Source organism: Mercenaria mercenaria, chromosome 5 (assembly GCF_021730395.1).
Source record: "Mercenaria mercenaria strain notata chromosome 5, MADL_Memer_1, whole genome shotgun sequence".
Classification (NCBI taxonomy): domain Eukaryota; kingdom Metazoa; phylum Mollusca; class Bivalvia; order Venerida; family Veneridae; genus Mercenaria; species Mercenaria mercenaria.
The window spans coordinates 85409656-85424256 of record NC_069365.1 but is presented as its reverse complement, the minus strand read 5'-3'; the positions used below and the strand labels follow the sequence as shown (position 1 = coordinate 85424256).

The 14601-nt window shown below is 37.5% G+C and overlaps 1 protein-coding gene across 1 annotated transcript; it reads left to right on the top strand.

The window, feature by feature from the left end:
- The first annotated feature begins 900 nt into the window (after positions 1-900).
- LOC123557825 (60S ribosomal protein L9-like) lies at positions 901-11800 on the top strand. The gene is made up of 5 exons (XM_045349534.2): positions 901-1002; positions 3577-3627; positions 5938-6143; positions 9228-9441; positions 11652-11800. The coding sequence occupies exons 2-5, from the start codon at positions 3582-3584 to the stop codon at positions 11753-11755; spliced, it is 570 nt and encodes a 189-aa protein (XP_045205469.1). The 5' UTR covers positions 901-1002; positions 3577-3581; the 3' UTR covers positions 11756-11800.
- Positions 11801-14601: the final 2801 nt, after the last annotated feature.

The following is a 14601-nucleotide window of genomic DNA, read 5'->3' as shown; positions in this document are numbered from 1 at the left end:
GCGAACACTGGGTTCATCTAAAGTTTTGTATAAAACAAAATGTGCGAATTCCTCTGTAAACACTGCAGTCCAGAAAAATGAAAGAAAAAACATCAGACAGTGTGTATTAAAAAAGCAGAGTGACTATTTATGTTCTTAGCCCCTTATGTTCATGAATGTTAAAATGTTTTCAGATTTATTTATATCCTTTGGCCTTAATATTGATTATCTACTTGCATCTGCTTTTGTGTCAAGTTTTATTGCAGCTTCCATGACAGTTATGGTGTAGCACATTACTTACAGTGATTGCACAAATATTTAAGCCAATCAAAAGCTTCATAACAAGTATCATGTAAGATGCATCGAAATAGGTGTGTTAGAAAAAAGTATGGCCGACCACACTAGTTGTTGTTTACCTTTTGATTTCTGGCAGTCAGTTGTTTAGGATAAGATGTTATTGGTATGATTCAGTGCATAAAAGGTTAGTGCACATGCAACATCTAATAAAGTCACGTATTGTTACTGAATGAAAAAGCGCGACTATGTTGCTTGTTATATGCGTCGAAACTGGTGAGTCTGGGATAGATCCATAGACCTACACTTTTTCAGACAGTTGCAGATTATACCAATATATATGAAACTGATTATCACAAAGAACAAACAATATCAGCATAAACTAAATTGATACAAAGATATTTAACCTCTAAACATACAGAAGGACTGTATGCCAGTCTCCGAGTGGAGACCCCACTTATCCGAAATATATGATACATCATCAAAAATGCAGTTTACATATAAAACCGCAACTGGGTTAGAAAACGTGATCTGTATGGATAAATTTATTAATGCTAGTGTTAAAAATGGTGAAAATAGTATGAATTAGGGGAATTTTATTATATAATCAGGCTAATTACTTAAATTAGTTGTCTTGTTGGCGAAAGGGTATCCACTCTCACGAAATAAAATTTCCACGTACACCGAACAGTTTACTTCCTTTTCCGGTGTGGACCACTAACGAAAGTGGTAAATATTGTACAGCTCTAGAAAATCTCTGTACATCTGAACTAGAACCACTTAAAAATAACAATAAAATCGCCCCGTTTATAACCAATATACCTTACTTTGAACTGTTGATTTTTTTCCTACAAACGATTTGCTGATTTAACATGAAATGTCATTTTTGAAAGTAAGAGAATTATTATCTGTGACTTGGCTTGTGTTGAGAGAATTACCCTACTCTGTTGCAAATTCCATTTAGTTTATAGTGTAGCAACTATCATGAACATCATTTCTCTGGTTAAATTATGCCAACCATTAGTATGGACGTATTTTAGTCCAAATAAATAGGACGTTTAGGGACAGCATGGTAAGACTTAGGTCTTTACACCTCTGGGACAATACACCCTAGGACTTTACTCAAATAAGGGAGGTGTAAAGTCAAAGGGTGTATTGTCTCGGAGGTGTAATGTCTTGATACCCATGATAACTTTTGACTGCCGCTGTCTCCGTCACGTACGGTTAGGAAATCCCCAAATTTTAAAATCCGTTGGGAACGTTTTCTGGTACATGTACAAGGTATTTGTAATGATTACATCTCTGATAATGAAATTATCTACATCTCTACATCTACATCTTTCACCCAACCGTCGATTCCCGACTATCACTGGGCGGCGCTGTCAGAGAAACAGTTGTTAAAGAACTGATATGTTACAATGTTAAAAGAATAAATGCTAAAAAGACAGTATGCTACAGTTAAAATGGGACAGAGGCAACAGAATTACATACTGACCACCGCCAGCCTCTCTCTAAAGATACTGAGACTGGGGCTAGATTTAACATAAGTTGGTAGGGAGTTCCAGAGTCGGATGGTCCTAGGGAAGTAGGAGTTAGAAAAGTACTGAGTGTGAGACATGGGGATTAAGTAATTTAGGTTTCTAGTTGGAATAAGATGAGATTGGTCGACTGCAACTGTCTGGGGCCTTATTTTATAAAACATTACTAATGAATTGTGTAACCTTCTATATTGGAGTGTATTCCATTCTAAGGTTTTCAGCATTTGTGTAACACTACTGGTGTAACTGTAGTCATACATGACGTACCTAGCAGCTGACCGTTGGACATTTTCGACTTTGCTAGTGAGGGTTTTTTGCCAAGGATGCCAGACGCTTGAACAGTACTCAAGTTGAGGGCGGACATAGGTGTTATAGGCAGCAATTTTGACCTTTTTATTATCAGTTTTGACATTTCGTTGTATGAAGCGAAGAGTGGAAGTTGCTTTGGAGGTGACATTGTCAATGTGTTTGGACCAGTTTAGATCTTTGGAAATGGTTATGCCTAAGTATTTAGCTGACATTATGTTGACATTAAAGCATAAACTTGCCTCGCTGACATTTTATGAATGTATATTTTGTGTTTTATTTCTGTAATTTAGTCATATTGGCAGTCTGCTGTTATTGAAACTGGTGTCCGGGTAGATATCTCCTCGCACCTGTCACATATTTTCGCGGATTTAAGTCTCTTATTTAAAATTATGGATTAAATTGAACCCATATGAAGTTTCTACATGAATAATAATGTTTAATTTATTAAAGCAAGTAAGTCTGACCAGCATATTATGATTTTTTTTGGATTTTTTAAAGTCTTTGTTTTGCCTAACAGTAAAATGCAGATACGGCTAAGGCATAGAGGGATGACAACTATAAAATATCAGATCATAAAATAAGTTATCCCCGTAAGCCAAATGAGTAAAGCTAGGACGAATTTTAGTCCAAATTATTTCCGAGATAATTTGGTGATAGGGCAAAATGCCAGAATCCCTCTCTTTACGTCAAAACCAGTAAAGACTTTTCTGTGGTGAAAATAGATTTAGGTAAAAACATGATCAGGCAATATACTTGAAACGATGAAATCATAAAACAAAACTGAATCATTTTATGGTTTATACATTTAACAGGGATGGCAAATTCAATTGTCCGTATTGCCCAGGTTGTCCCAAAGCTTGTACAGACAAGTGAAATTTTACCAGAATTTACTATATGACTATCATACGGACAAGTACAAAATAGCAATTGACAAGAACAGACAAGCAATTCAAAATCAGATTTCGCCACCCCTGCATAACAGTAAAATAAGTTAATAATTTAAATAAAGCATAAACACTATGTTTCATTTGGCTACCTCGCTGTATTGATTAACATGTCTGCCATTACACTCTGTACAGCTGACAGTGCGGTTGGATGTTATTGATCACGTGACTTGAAGCGGAGCCATGTAAAATGTGTGTGAACTTTAAGATGCGTTGTTTAAAAACAGTGACAAACTTGTGTTTTGCCGTATATTCACTTTAATATCAATTGAATGGAAGGAAAAAATGGATATTCTTTCCAGGTGTCTTAAAATTTCACTAATATTTTTGTTTTTTAATAGTTAAAATGCAATTTAAAAATCACCGCATAGAATCATAGCAGAAGGTTCACCACAGAAAAGGTCCTTCCTATGTTGTACAAGGAGCCCTTAGAGATATTGACCTGTGCAAAAATTATGCAGTATCACTTATGAGTCATAAGAAAAACTTTATTCTTGCATATATATTTTCAGGAAATATGAAGACTCTTCTAACAACACAGACTATTGAGGTTCCTGATGGAGGTTTGTATTGTAAACTTATTGAACGTAATTTCAAGGAATAAAATTGTAAGATGGATAAATACAGTAATATGTAGTGAAGTATATAGTGGTCTAGAGTGCATTTGTAGATGTTTCATATGAAGAAAGGATGCCAAAAAGGATTGTATTCTTAAAACTAACATTGGGGTGCAAGTTATCCTATTGAAATAACTGAAGTTTGTGTAAATGTAGGTAGCAAATGAATATGTATTTTGAGAAATTTTGTACAGAATGGATTTCGTTTAATCTCCACAAACAGGATTGTTTGGCACAAGTTGGCTTCCTTGTAACTACTAGAGAAAACAGTAAGATTTTTCTATGCCATGCCAAAAATGTTGAAATAGATTTAGTGCTCTGGGACAATAGATTTAGATTTCTACATTTATATCTGTTGTACTGTTTTTAGCTCACCTGTCACAAAGAGACAAGGTGAGCTTTTGTGATCGCGCGGTGTCCGTCGTCCGTGCGTCCGTAAACTTTTGCTTGTGACCACTCTAGAGGTCTTATTTTTCATGGGATCTTTATGAAAGTTGGTCAGAATGTTCATCTTGATGATATCTAGGTCAAGTTCCAAACTGGGTCATGTGCCATCAAAAACTAGGTCAGTAGGTCTAAAAATAGAAAAACCTTGTGACCTCTCTAGAGGCCATATATTTCAAAAGATCTTCATGAAAATTGGTCAGAATGTTCACCTTGATGATATCTAGGTCAAGTTCGAAACTGGGTCACGTGGGGTCAAAAACTAGGTCATTAGGTCTAAAAATAGAAAAACCTTGTGACCTCTTTAAAGGCCATATTTTTCATGAGATCTTCATGAATATTGGTCAGAATGTTTATCTTGATGATATCTAGGTCAAGTTCGAAACTGGGTCACGTAGGGTCAAAAACTAGGTCATTAGGTCTAAAAATAGAAAAACCTTGTGACCTCTCTAGAGACCATATTTCTCAATGGATCTTCATGAAAATTGGTCAGAATGTTCATCTTGATGATATCTAGGTGAAGTTCGAAACTGGGTCACGTGGGGTTAAAAACTAGGTCAGTAGATCTAAAAATAGAAAAACCTTGTGACCTCTAGAGGCCATATTTTTCATGAGATCTTCATGAATATTGGTCAGAATGTTCACCTTGATGATATCTAGGTCAAGTTCGAAACTGGGTCTTGTGGGATCAAAAACTAGGTCAGTAGATCTAAAAATAGAAAAACCTTGTGACCTCTCTAGAGGCCATATTTCTCAATGGATTTTCATGAAAATTGGTCAGAATGTTTACCTTGATGATATCTAGGTCAAGTTCGAAACTGGGTCACGTGCGGTCAAAAACTAGGTCAGTAGGTCTAAAAATAGGAAAACCTTGTGACCTCTCTAGAGGCGATATTTTTCAATGGATCTTCATGAAAATTGGTCAGAATGTTTACCTTGAAGATATCTAGGTCAAGTTCGAAACTGGGTCACGTGGGTTTAAAAATTAGGTCAGTAGATCTAAAAATAGAAAAACCTTGTGACCTCTCTAAAGACCATATTTTTCATGAGATCTTCATGAATATTGGTCAGTATGTTCATCTTGATGATATCTAAGTCAAATTGGAAACTGGGTCACGTGGGGTCAAAAACTAGGTCAGTAGGTCTAAAAATAGAAAAAACCTTGTGACCTCTCTAGAGGCCATATTTCTCAATGGATCTTCATGAAAATTGGTGAGAATGTTCAGCTTGATGATATCTAGGTCAGGTTCGTAACTGGGTCATGTGCGGTCAAAAACTTGGTCAGTAGGTCGAAAAATAGAAAAACCTTGTGACCTCTCTAGAGGCCATATTTTTCACGAGATCTTCATGAAAATTGGTGAGAATGTTCACCTTGATGATATCTAGGTCAAGTTTAAAAGTGGGTCACGTGCCTTCAAAAACTAGGTCATTAGGTCAAATAATAGAAAAACCTTGTGACCTCTCTAGAGGCCATATTTTTCAATGGATCTTCATGAAAATTGGTCAGAATTTTTTATCTTGATGATATCTAGGTCACATGTGCTCAAAAACTAGGTCACTATGTCAAATAATAGAAATAACGACGTCATACTCAGTTGAACACTGGGTCATTTGGGGATAGGTGAGCGATTCAGGACCATCATGGTCCTCTTGTTATGTAATTCTGAGAAATAAATCACAATAATTAGAAATTCTTTTAAAGATTGTAGGTGGATAAAGATGTTTAACAAGGTGTCTTATTTTAAGATCTGTCATTTCTAATGCTGTTTATTTTAATACCCAAATTATATAATTCTTTTTGCCTTTTGACAGTTGAAGTTAAAGTTCGCTCCAGAAAGGTAATGGTGAAAGGCCCAAGAGGCTCCCTGTCCAGAACATTCAAGCATTTGGCAGTAGATATCCAGATGGATGGCAAAAAGAAAATCAAGGTCATCAAGTGGTTCGGCAAGCGCAAGGAACTTGCTGCTGTCAACACAGTCTGCAGTCACATTGAGAACATGTTCAAGGGTGTTACTAAGGTATAGTCAGTCTTCCTTTCATCGGCAGAGATGCATCGAAAAAATTATAAGAGCTACAGCTTTGAAACTTTGCATGCTCGTTCATCATCATTAGGAGACTGTGTAGGCCAAGAACCATAACTATTATATGCATTTTGTATGAATTTTGGCCCTTTTTTGTACTGATTTTTAGCTCACCTGAGCACGAAGTGCTCAAAGGTGAGCTTTAGTGATCACCCTGTGTCCGGCGTCCGTCGTCGTCCGTCGTCCGTCCGTCCGTCCGTCCGTCGTCAACAATTTGACTGTTAACACTCTAGAGGTCACATTTTTGACCCAATCTTAATGAAACTTGGTCAGAATGTTACCCTCAATAAAATCTTGGATGAGTTCGATATCGGGTCATCTGGGATCAAAAACTAGGTCATCAGGTCAAATCAAAGGAAAAGCTTGTTAACACTCTAGAGGTCACATTTTGGCCCAATCTTAATGAAACTTGGTCCAGAATGTTACCCTCAATAAAATCTTGGACGAGTTCGATATTAAGTCATCTGGGGTCAAAAACTAGGTCATCAGGTCAAATCAAAGGAAAAGCTTGTTAACACTCTAGAGGTCACAATTTTGGCCCAATCTTAATGAAATTTGGTCAGGATGTTACCCTCAATAAAATCTTGGACGAGTTCGATATTGGGTCATCTGGGGTCAAAAACTAGGTCACCAGGTCAAATCAAAGAAAAAGCTTGTTAACACTCTAGAGGTCACATTTTTGGCCCAATCTTAATGAAACTTGGTCAGAATGTTACCCTTAATAAAATCTTGGACGAGTTCGATATTTGGTTATCTGGGATCATAAACTAGGTCACCAGGTCAAATCAAAGGAAAAGCTTGTTAACACTGTTGAAGCCGCATTTATGACTGTATCTTCATGAAACTTGGTCAGATTGTTAATATTGATGATCTTAAGGTCCAGTTTGAATCTGGGTCATGTAGGATAAAAAACTAGGTCACCAAGCCAAATCAAATGAAAAGCTAGTTTACACTAGAGGCCACATTTATGACCATACCTTAATGAAACTTTGTCAAATCTTGATGATCTATAGCTCAAGTTCAAATCTGGGTCAGGTGGGGTCAAAAACTAGGTCACTAGGTCATATCAAAGGAAAAGCTTGTTAACACTCTAGAGGCCACATTTATGACTATATCTTCATGAAACTTAGTCAGAATGTTAAACTTGATGATCTTTAGGGCAATTTTGAATCTGGGTCATGTCGGGTCAAAAACTAGGTCACCGGGTCAAATCAAAGGAAAAGCTAATTAACACTGTAGAGGCCACGTTTATGACCATATCTAAATGAAACTTGGTCAGAATGTTAATCTTGATAATCTTTAGGTCAAGTTTAAATCTGGGTCAGATGGAGTCAAAAACTAGGTCACTAGGTCATATCAAAGGAAAAGCTTGTTAACACTCTAGAGGCCACATTTTTGACTATATCTTCATGAAACTTAGTCAGAATGTTAAACTTGATGGTCTTTAGGTCAAGTTCGAATCTGGGTCATGTCGGGTCAAAAACTAGGTCACGGGGGTCAAATAAAAGGAATAGTTAGTTAACACTTTAGAGGCCACATTTATGACATATCTTAATGAAACTTGGTCAGAATGTTAATCTTGATGATCTATAGGTCAAGTTTAAATCTGGGTCAGGTGTGTTAAAAAAGTAGGTCACTAGGTCAAATCAAAGGAAAAGCTTGTTAAGACTCTAGAGGCCAGATTTATGACTGTATCTTCATGAAACTTAATCAGAATGTTAATCTTGATGATCTTTAGGTCAAGGTCGAATCTGGGTCATGTGGGGGCAAAAACTAGGTCACCGGGTCAAATCAAAGGAAAAGCTAGTTAACACTTTAGAGGCTACATTTATGACCATATCTTAATGAAACTTGGTCAGAATGTTGATCTTGATGATCTTTAGGTCAATAGGTCAGGTGAGCGATACAGGGCCTTCATGGCCCTCTTGTTTTGGTTAAAATGTTTGTTTGTCTGCCTTTTCTCAAAAACTATAAGAGCTACAGCTTTGAAACTTTGCACACTTGTTTATCATCATTAGGGGACTATATAGGCAAAGAACTTCTAACATGCATTTTGTAAGAATTATGGCTCTTTTGTACTTGGAAAATCTGAACTGTAACTCTTACTTGCATATTAGCCAGCACATGCAGACGAGTGATGGCACCCGCAGGCGGTGCTCTTGTTTTTCTTAAATGTGACATTTTGATAGGCTTTTAACAATTCCCAGTTTAGGAGTTTTACGACGGATTTTCCCAGTTGTAAAGGTGCCAGCCCAATTTCCAATCAGTTAAAAAAAAACACTGGCTATGGTTCTTCTTGAAAAGCAGTTTCTTGAACTGTAGGTTTGTACGGTGGCATATTTCTGCCACGAGATAGCTAGGTAGATTTTGCGATGCATCAAAAACTTATCTTGATATAGCTAAGTTTTCTGACAAGATTATCTCAGTAGTCGAAGGTTTCCTGGAAATATTGCGATAATTTACATCATTATTTCGAAACCTTTTCTGTATGTGCCCGCAGCTGCCATTTATTAGCTAGATGTCTATCTCGAAAATTATCTTGATATTTGGAACTTTATGAAAGAAAAAAAAATTATTGTGAGAACGCTTTTCAGAAACATGTACAACTTTGCTGGAAAGTTTGAAATATTATGTGATAGCTACCCAGCATCTCTTGTCAGTTCAGGGCATTTACACGAAACCTTTTTCAGGAAATAAATAAAAATATCTGGAAAATGTTATTTATTGCTGAAATGTTTTCAGAAAAATGAACTCTTTCTCTAGAAAGTAGCTATCTCGTGGCAGATATATGCCACCATAGGTTTGTGCTTTTCCGTCAATCATTCTGTCCCTCCATGCACACTTGTGTCGGGCCCATAACTTGTCATTCAACAAAGGATCTTAATTTTACTTGGCACAGATGTTCCACATAGTGAGATATTTCATATGCAAAAGCTGCTTTCAGTTATGGAATCACGCTGATGATTGCTACTGAAAATACTTTATATAAACACCAAAACATCTGAGTTGTCTTTTCTTCAGGGCTTTTTGTACAAGATGAGATCTGTTTACGCCCATTTCCCCATCAACGTTTCTGTCAGTGAAGACAAAAAGGCTGTGTCCATTAGAAACTTCTTGGGAGAGAAGTACACAAGACATGTAAGCATGTTGGAGGGTGTAGCCATAAATGCTGCCCCAGGATTGAAGGACGAGTTCCACTTGACAGGAAATGACATCGAATTGGTGTCAAGATCAGGTAATTAAAAATATTTTATAAAATGCCCACAATTTTGTTTGCCTCGGTGACCAAGGTTATCTGCTGTTTTTGTCGTGTGTTGTCCCGCATTAACTATTTTACTGTTGAAACAAAACTTTGTTAGAATGTTTGGTTCAGTAAAATCCATGACAGATTTAGTACTGGGTCAAATGACAAAAACTTTTTTAACACAGAAGAGGCCAAATTTTCTACCTCATCTTCATGCAACTAAAGTTAAAAACTGGATGATATGATATATAACTAAGTCACAATAAATAGAAAACTTACAGAATTTGTGAACACTCCAGATGTTTCGAACATAGTCTGACAATGTTTGTCTCAATGGCGTTCACATATTGTTTTTGCCTTGTCCATCACACTTCATTTCCAGTCAATAACTAGAGAATCATTTGAAATAGCACCTTCAAACTTAATAGGGTTATAGGGCTTACGGAGTAGATGACTCCTATTGATTCTGGGTTCACTCCATCAAAGGTCAAGGTCACAGGGGCTGGACATGAAAAACCGTCAACGATCAATAACTCGAGAACCACTTTAGCTAGAACGTTGATAATGGGTTGGACATGCAGAGTAGATGACTATGATCAGGCCAGTCAGGTGAAAGGTCAATGTACCAGGGACAAGAACATGCAAAACGGTTATGATCATTAATTTGAGAAACACTACCAAGACCTTGAAACTTCACAGGATGATTGGACATGCAAAGTAAAAGACCCTTATTGATTTTGGGATCACTGTCTCAAGGTCACAGGGGCAAGGACATGGAAAACCATTTCCGATCAATAACTTGAGAATAACTTTTCCCAGAAATCTGAAACTTCAAAGGATGTTTGGACATGCTGTGTAGATGATCCTATTGATTTTTGGGTCACTCTTTCAAAGGTCAATAACTTGAGAACCATTTGACCCAGAACCTTGAAACTCCAAAGAATTACTGGCAAACATGATCCTTAATAATTTTGTGTTCAGTAGTTAGAAGGTCAAGCTCACAGGGCCCTGAAACATTAAAACAGTTTCCAATCCACAACTGAGAACCACTCAAACAAGAACCTTGAAACTTCATAGGATATTTGGACATGCAGAGTAGATGAACCTATTGATTTTAGGTCAAAGGTCAGGCTCACAGGCCCTGAGGCATGAAAACTGTTTCTGATCTATAACTTGAGGACCACTTGACCCAGAACCCCCAGCCCCACCCTTGAATCTAGACACATCTAAGTTGAAATAGAAGAAGAAACCTTGTTAATTCTAGGTCTCCTTGAAGTATTGTCAGAAAGTTTGTCTTTTTGAAATCTAGGTCAAATTAGCAACAAAGTCATTTGGGGTAACAAACTATGAACATGTAACTAGGTCATTTCATAGACAAACCTTGTCATCATTCAAGATTCCACATTAAATATATGATGAAATTGACCTTCAGGCGTTGAAAATTGTATCATGAGGTAAAGTCACAGAAAATTATGTTAATATTCCAGATTAAAATTAACCTTTAACCTGCTAGCGGCAAGTGAATCCGTCTTTGCGACCAGTACAGACAGTGCAGGCTGCTCATGGTCTTCACTGTTCGCTATTCAGTCCTTAAATTTTCATTGAACACCCCGTAAGTTAATAAACAGTACTGTCTAAATTGAATGATGGACCATTCCATTTTAGAAATTTACATTGTAGCAGGCTTAGGGTTAAATGAGGGTTATCTGGAGACATTTGAGCTGTACAGGACATTCAGTGCCCTCTTTTTTTACAAAACATTGTAACTAATAATTTTGATTATGCTTAGGAAATATGGTATAATAATAATTATAATAAATATGTTTCTAGAGGAAACGTCATGAATTGACCTGCCCGCTTAGCTCAGTAGGTAGAGCGTCGGTCTACAGATCGCGGGGTCGTGAGTTCGATCCTCGGGTTGGGCATATGTTCTCCGTGACTATTTGATAAACGACATTGTGTCTGAAATCATTAGTCCTCCACCTCTGATTCATGTGGGGAAGTTGGCAGTTACCTGCGGAGAACAGGTCTGTACTGGTACAGAATCCAGGAACACTGGTTAGGTTAACTGCCGGCCGTTACATGGCTGAAATACTGTTGAAAAACGGCGTTAAACCCAAAACAAACAAACAAACATCATGAATTGTCTGTTCCTCTTGATACATCTTATAGAGACAAAAACTTTTTCTTTCTATTTTCAGCTGCTCTTATTCAACAGTCCACAACAGTAAAAAACAAGGATATCCGAAAGTTTTTGGACGGCATCTATGTTTCAGAGAAGACTACGGTTGTTCAGGAAGATTAAATGAGGACTTTGTTGTATAGAGGAAAAATAAAGAGAAAAATCGCATTGTGTGAATAGTTTTTTGTGCCATCTTCTTCACCATAAAGGTGTAATTCTGAAGTTGCTGTACTGTTTGCAGATAATCAAAACTCTGTAGTTTTGAACTGATGTCTGAGACCAATCTCATAATGCATCTATGCCATTGGTTAAAGGTCCATTACTAAGGGAAAGTGAGTTGGCAATTTTTTTCATAGCCAGTGCATAGACTTCTGCAAGACACTAAATAATGAAGATTGGCAGGTCAGAATTTACAGAAGGTCTTTGGAACTCAAAGAAATGTATGTGTATTATGTTGAAATTTCAATGAATCGACAGAATGACCCCCCAGGTCTTTTTAACTTTCTTCATACTTCATAGAAAAATAATTGTACATATACTGCGATTTATTTCGAATTTTTACATACCAACTCATTTTCCAATAAAATGAAATAGTTTCTGTGCTTTTTAAAAGAAATTAAAATGTTCACTTTCCTAAGTATTGGACCTTTAAAACTCTTACCCTACTAAATTTCTATAATGAACTTGTCCATCTTCCAATTTGGACATTACCATTAACTGTTAAAAGGGGTGCTTACCAAAAACATACTGACTGAATGGTGAACAGTGCAGGGCATGACTGCAAGCAAGGATGTGCAGGCTGTTTATGATCTGTACTGGTTGCAAAGGCAGAAACAGTCGTGTCCAGCATAAGGGTTAAGAGTGACCGAACTTGTATTTAATTTTTGTTCACAAATTTTTGCTGGTACAAGGGACTTCGGAGGCATATAGTTTTTGAACTGTCTGTCCGCAATTTTCGTGTCTGGTCCATATCTTTGTCATCCATGGATGGATTTTCAAATAACTTGGCATGAATGTGTACCACAGTTAGACGACGTGTTGCGAGGAAGACCCAGGTCTGTAGCTCAAAGGTCAAGGTCACACTTAGACGTTAAAGGTCATTTTTCATGATAGTGCATTGATGGGCGTGTCCGGTCCATATCTTTGTCTTCCATGTATGGATTTTCAGTACAGTTGGGGTTTTTCTTAATTTTTTTCTTTTTGTTCCTGTCCTTTGGACTTCAACAGTCAAGTTCTTTAAATTTTGCTCCCATCCTCTGATGTAACTCTTCGGGCATATATTGCCCTGCTTGGCGACGCTCTTTGTTTTTTAGCTCACCTGTCACAAAGTGACAAGGTGAGCTTTTGTGATCGCGCGGCGTGCGTCCGTAAACTTTTGCTTGTGACCACTCTAGAGGTCACATTTTTTGTGGGATCTTTATGAAAGTTGGTCAATGTTCATCTTGATGATATCTAGGTCAAGTTCGAAACTGGGTCACATGCCTTGAAAAACTAGGTGAGTAGGTCTAAAAATAGAAAAACCTTGTGACCTCTCTAGAGGCCATATATTTCGCAAGATCTTCATGAAAATTGGTCAGAATGTTCACCTTGATATCTAGGTCAAGTTCGAAACTGGGTCATGTGCCGTCAAAAACTAGGTCAGTAGGTCTAAAAATAGTAAAACCTTGTGACCTCTCTAGAGGCCATATGTTTCACAAGATCTTCATGAAAATTGGTCAGAACGTTCATCTTGATGATATCTAGGTCAAGTTTGAAAGGGGGTCACGTGCCGTCAAAAACTAGGTCAGTAGGTCAAATAATAGAAAAACCTTGTGACCTCTCTAAAGGCCGTATTTTTCATGGGATTTGTATGAAAGTTGGTCTGAATGTTCATCTTGATGATATCTAGTTCAAGTTCGAAACTGGGTCACGTGCGGTCAAAAACTAGGTCAGTAGGTCTAAAAATAGAAAAACCTTGTGACCTCTCTAGAGGCCATATATTTCAATGGATCTTCATGAAAATTGGTCAATTTTCATCTTGATAATATCTAGGTCGAGCTCAAAAACTAGGTCACTATGTCAAATGATAGAAAAAACGACGTCATACTCAAAACTGGGTCATGTAGGAAGAGGTGAGCGATTCAGGACCATCATGGTCCTCTTGTTTCTGTCATATCTTTGTTACTATTGCTTATTTCTTACTGTAAGTTTACATAGACATTGTCCAACATACAAAGTATTTGCAGGGGCTGGGTCAATTATACCCAAGGTCAAGGTCACCAAGTTGGTATATTTGGAATTAATTTCATGTTATTTTTTAGCTCACCTGAGCACAAAGTACTCAAGGTGAGGTTTTGAGACCGGTCCTTGTCCGTCGTCCGTAAACATTTGCCGTTTGAACACTCTAGAGGCCACAGTTGTGATCCAGTCATTATGAAATTTGGTCACAATGTTTGTCTTGATGATCTCTAGGTCAAGTGTGAATCTGTGTCATGTGGGTTCAAAAACTAGGTCACCCAGTCAAATCAAAGAAAAGGCCTGTGAACACAAGATGCCAGTTGTGACTCGGTCTTTATGAAGCTTGGTCAGAATGTTTGTCTTGATAATCTCTAGGTCAAGTTCGAAACTGGGTCATGTTGGGTAAAAAATTAGGCCACTAGGTCAGATCAAAGGGAAATCCTAATAACACTCTAGAGGCCACAGTTGTAACTCAATCTTTATTAAACTTGGTCAGAATGTGTCTTGATGATCTCTAGGTCAAGTTCACGAGGAAGCACTGGGGTTGAGCATGGAGGTAATATAGAGATCTCTATATTACCTCCATGGGTTGAGTAGAGACCAACTCTGTACGCGATAACCCTCTTGAACGGTATAAGTTGGTACACCAATCGTACCTTCCCTTTCCGGTTGAAGAGCTGAACTTGTCCAACTCCAGTCGAAGAGAGGGTTTACTGGTTCCTGGTTTTTCATCACAGCGCACAGAGTGCAGG

Excerpts from the sequence above, each read along its gene's own strand:
- LOC123557825 (XM_045349534.2), top strand. The coding sequence starts at position 3,582 with ATGAAGACTCTTCTAACAACACAGACTATTGAGGTTCCTGATGGAG. Across the intron at positions 3,628-5,937 it reads TATTGAGGTTCCTGATGGAG|TTGAAGTTAAAGTTCGCTCC; the intron begins GTTTGTATTGTA and ends GCCTTTTGACAG. Across the intron at positions 6,144-9,227 it reads TGTTCAAGGGTGTTACTAAG|GGCTTTTTGTACAAGATGAG; the intron begins GTATAGTCAGTC and ends TCTTTTCTTCAG.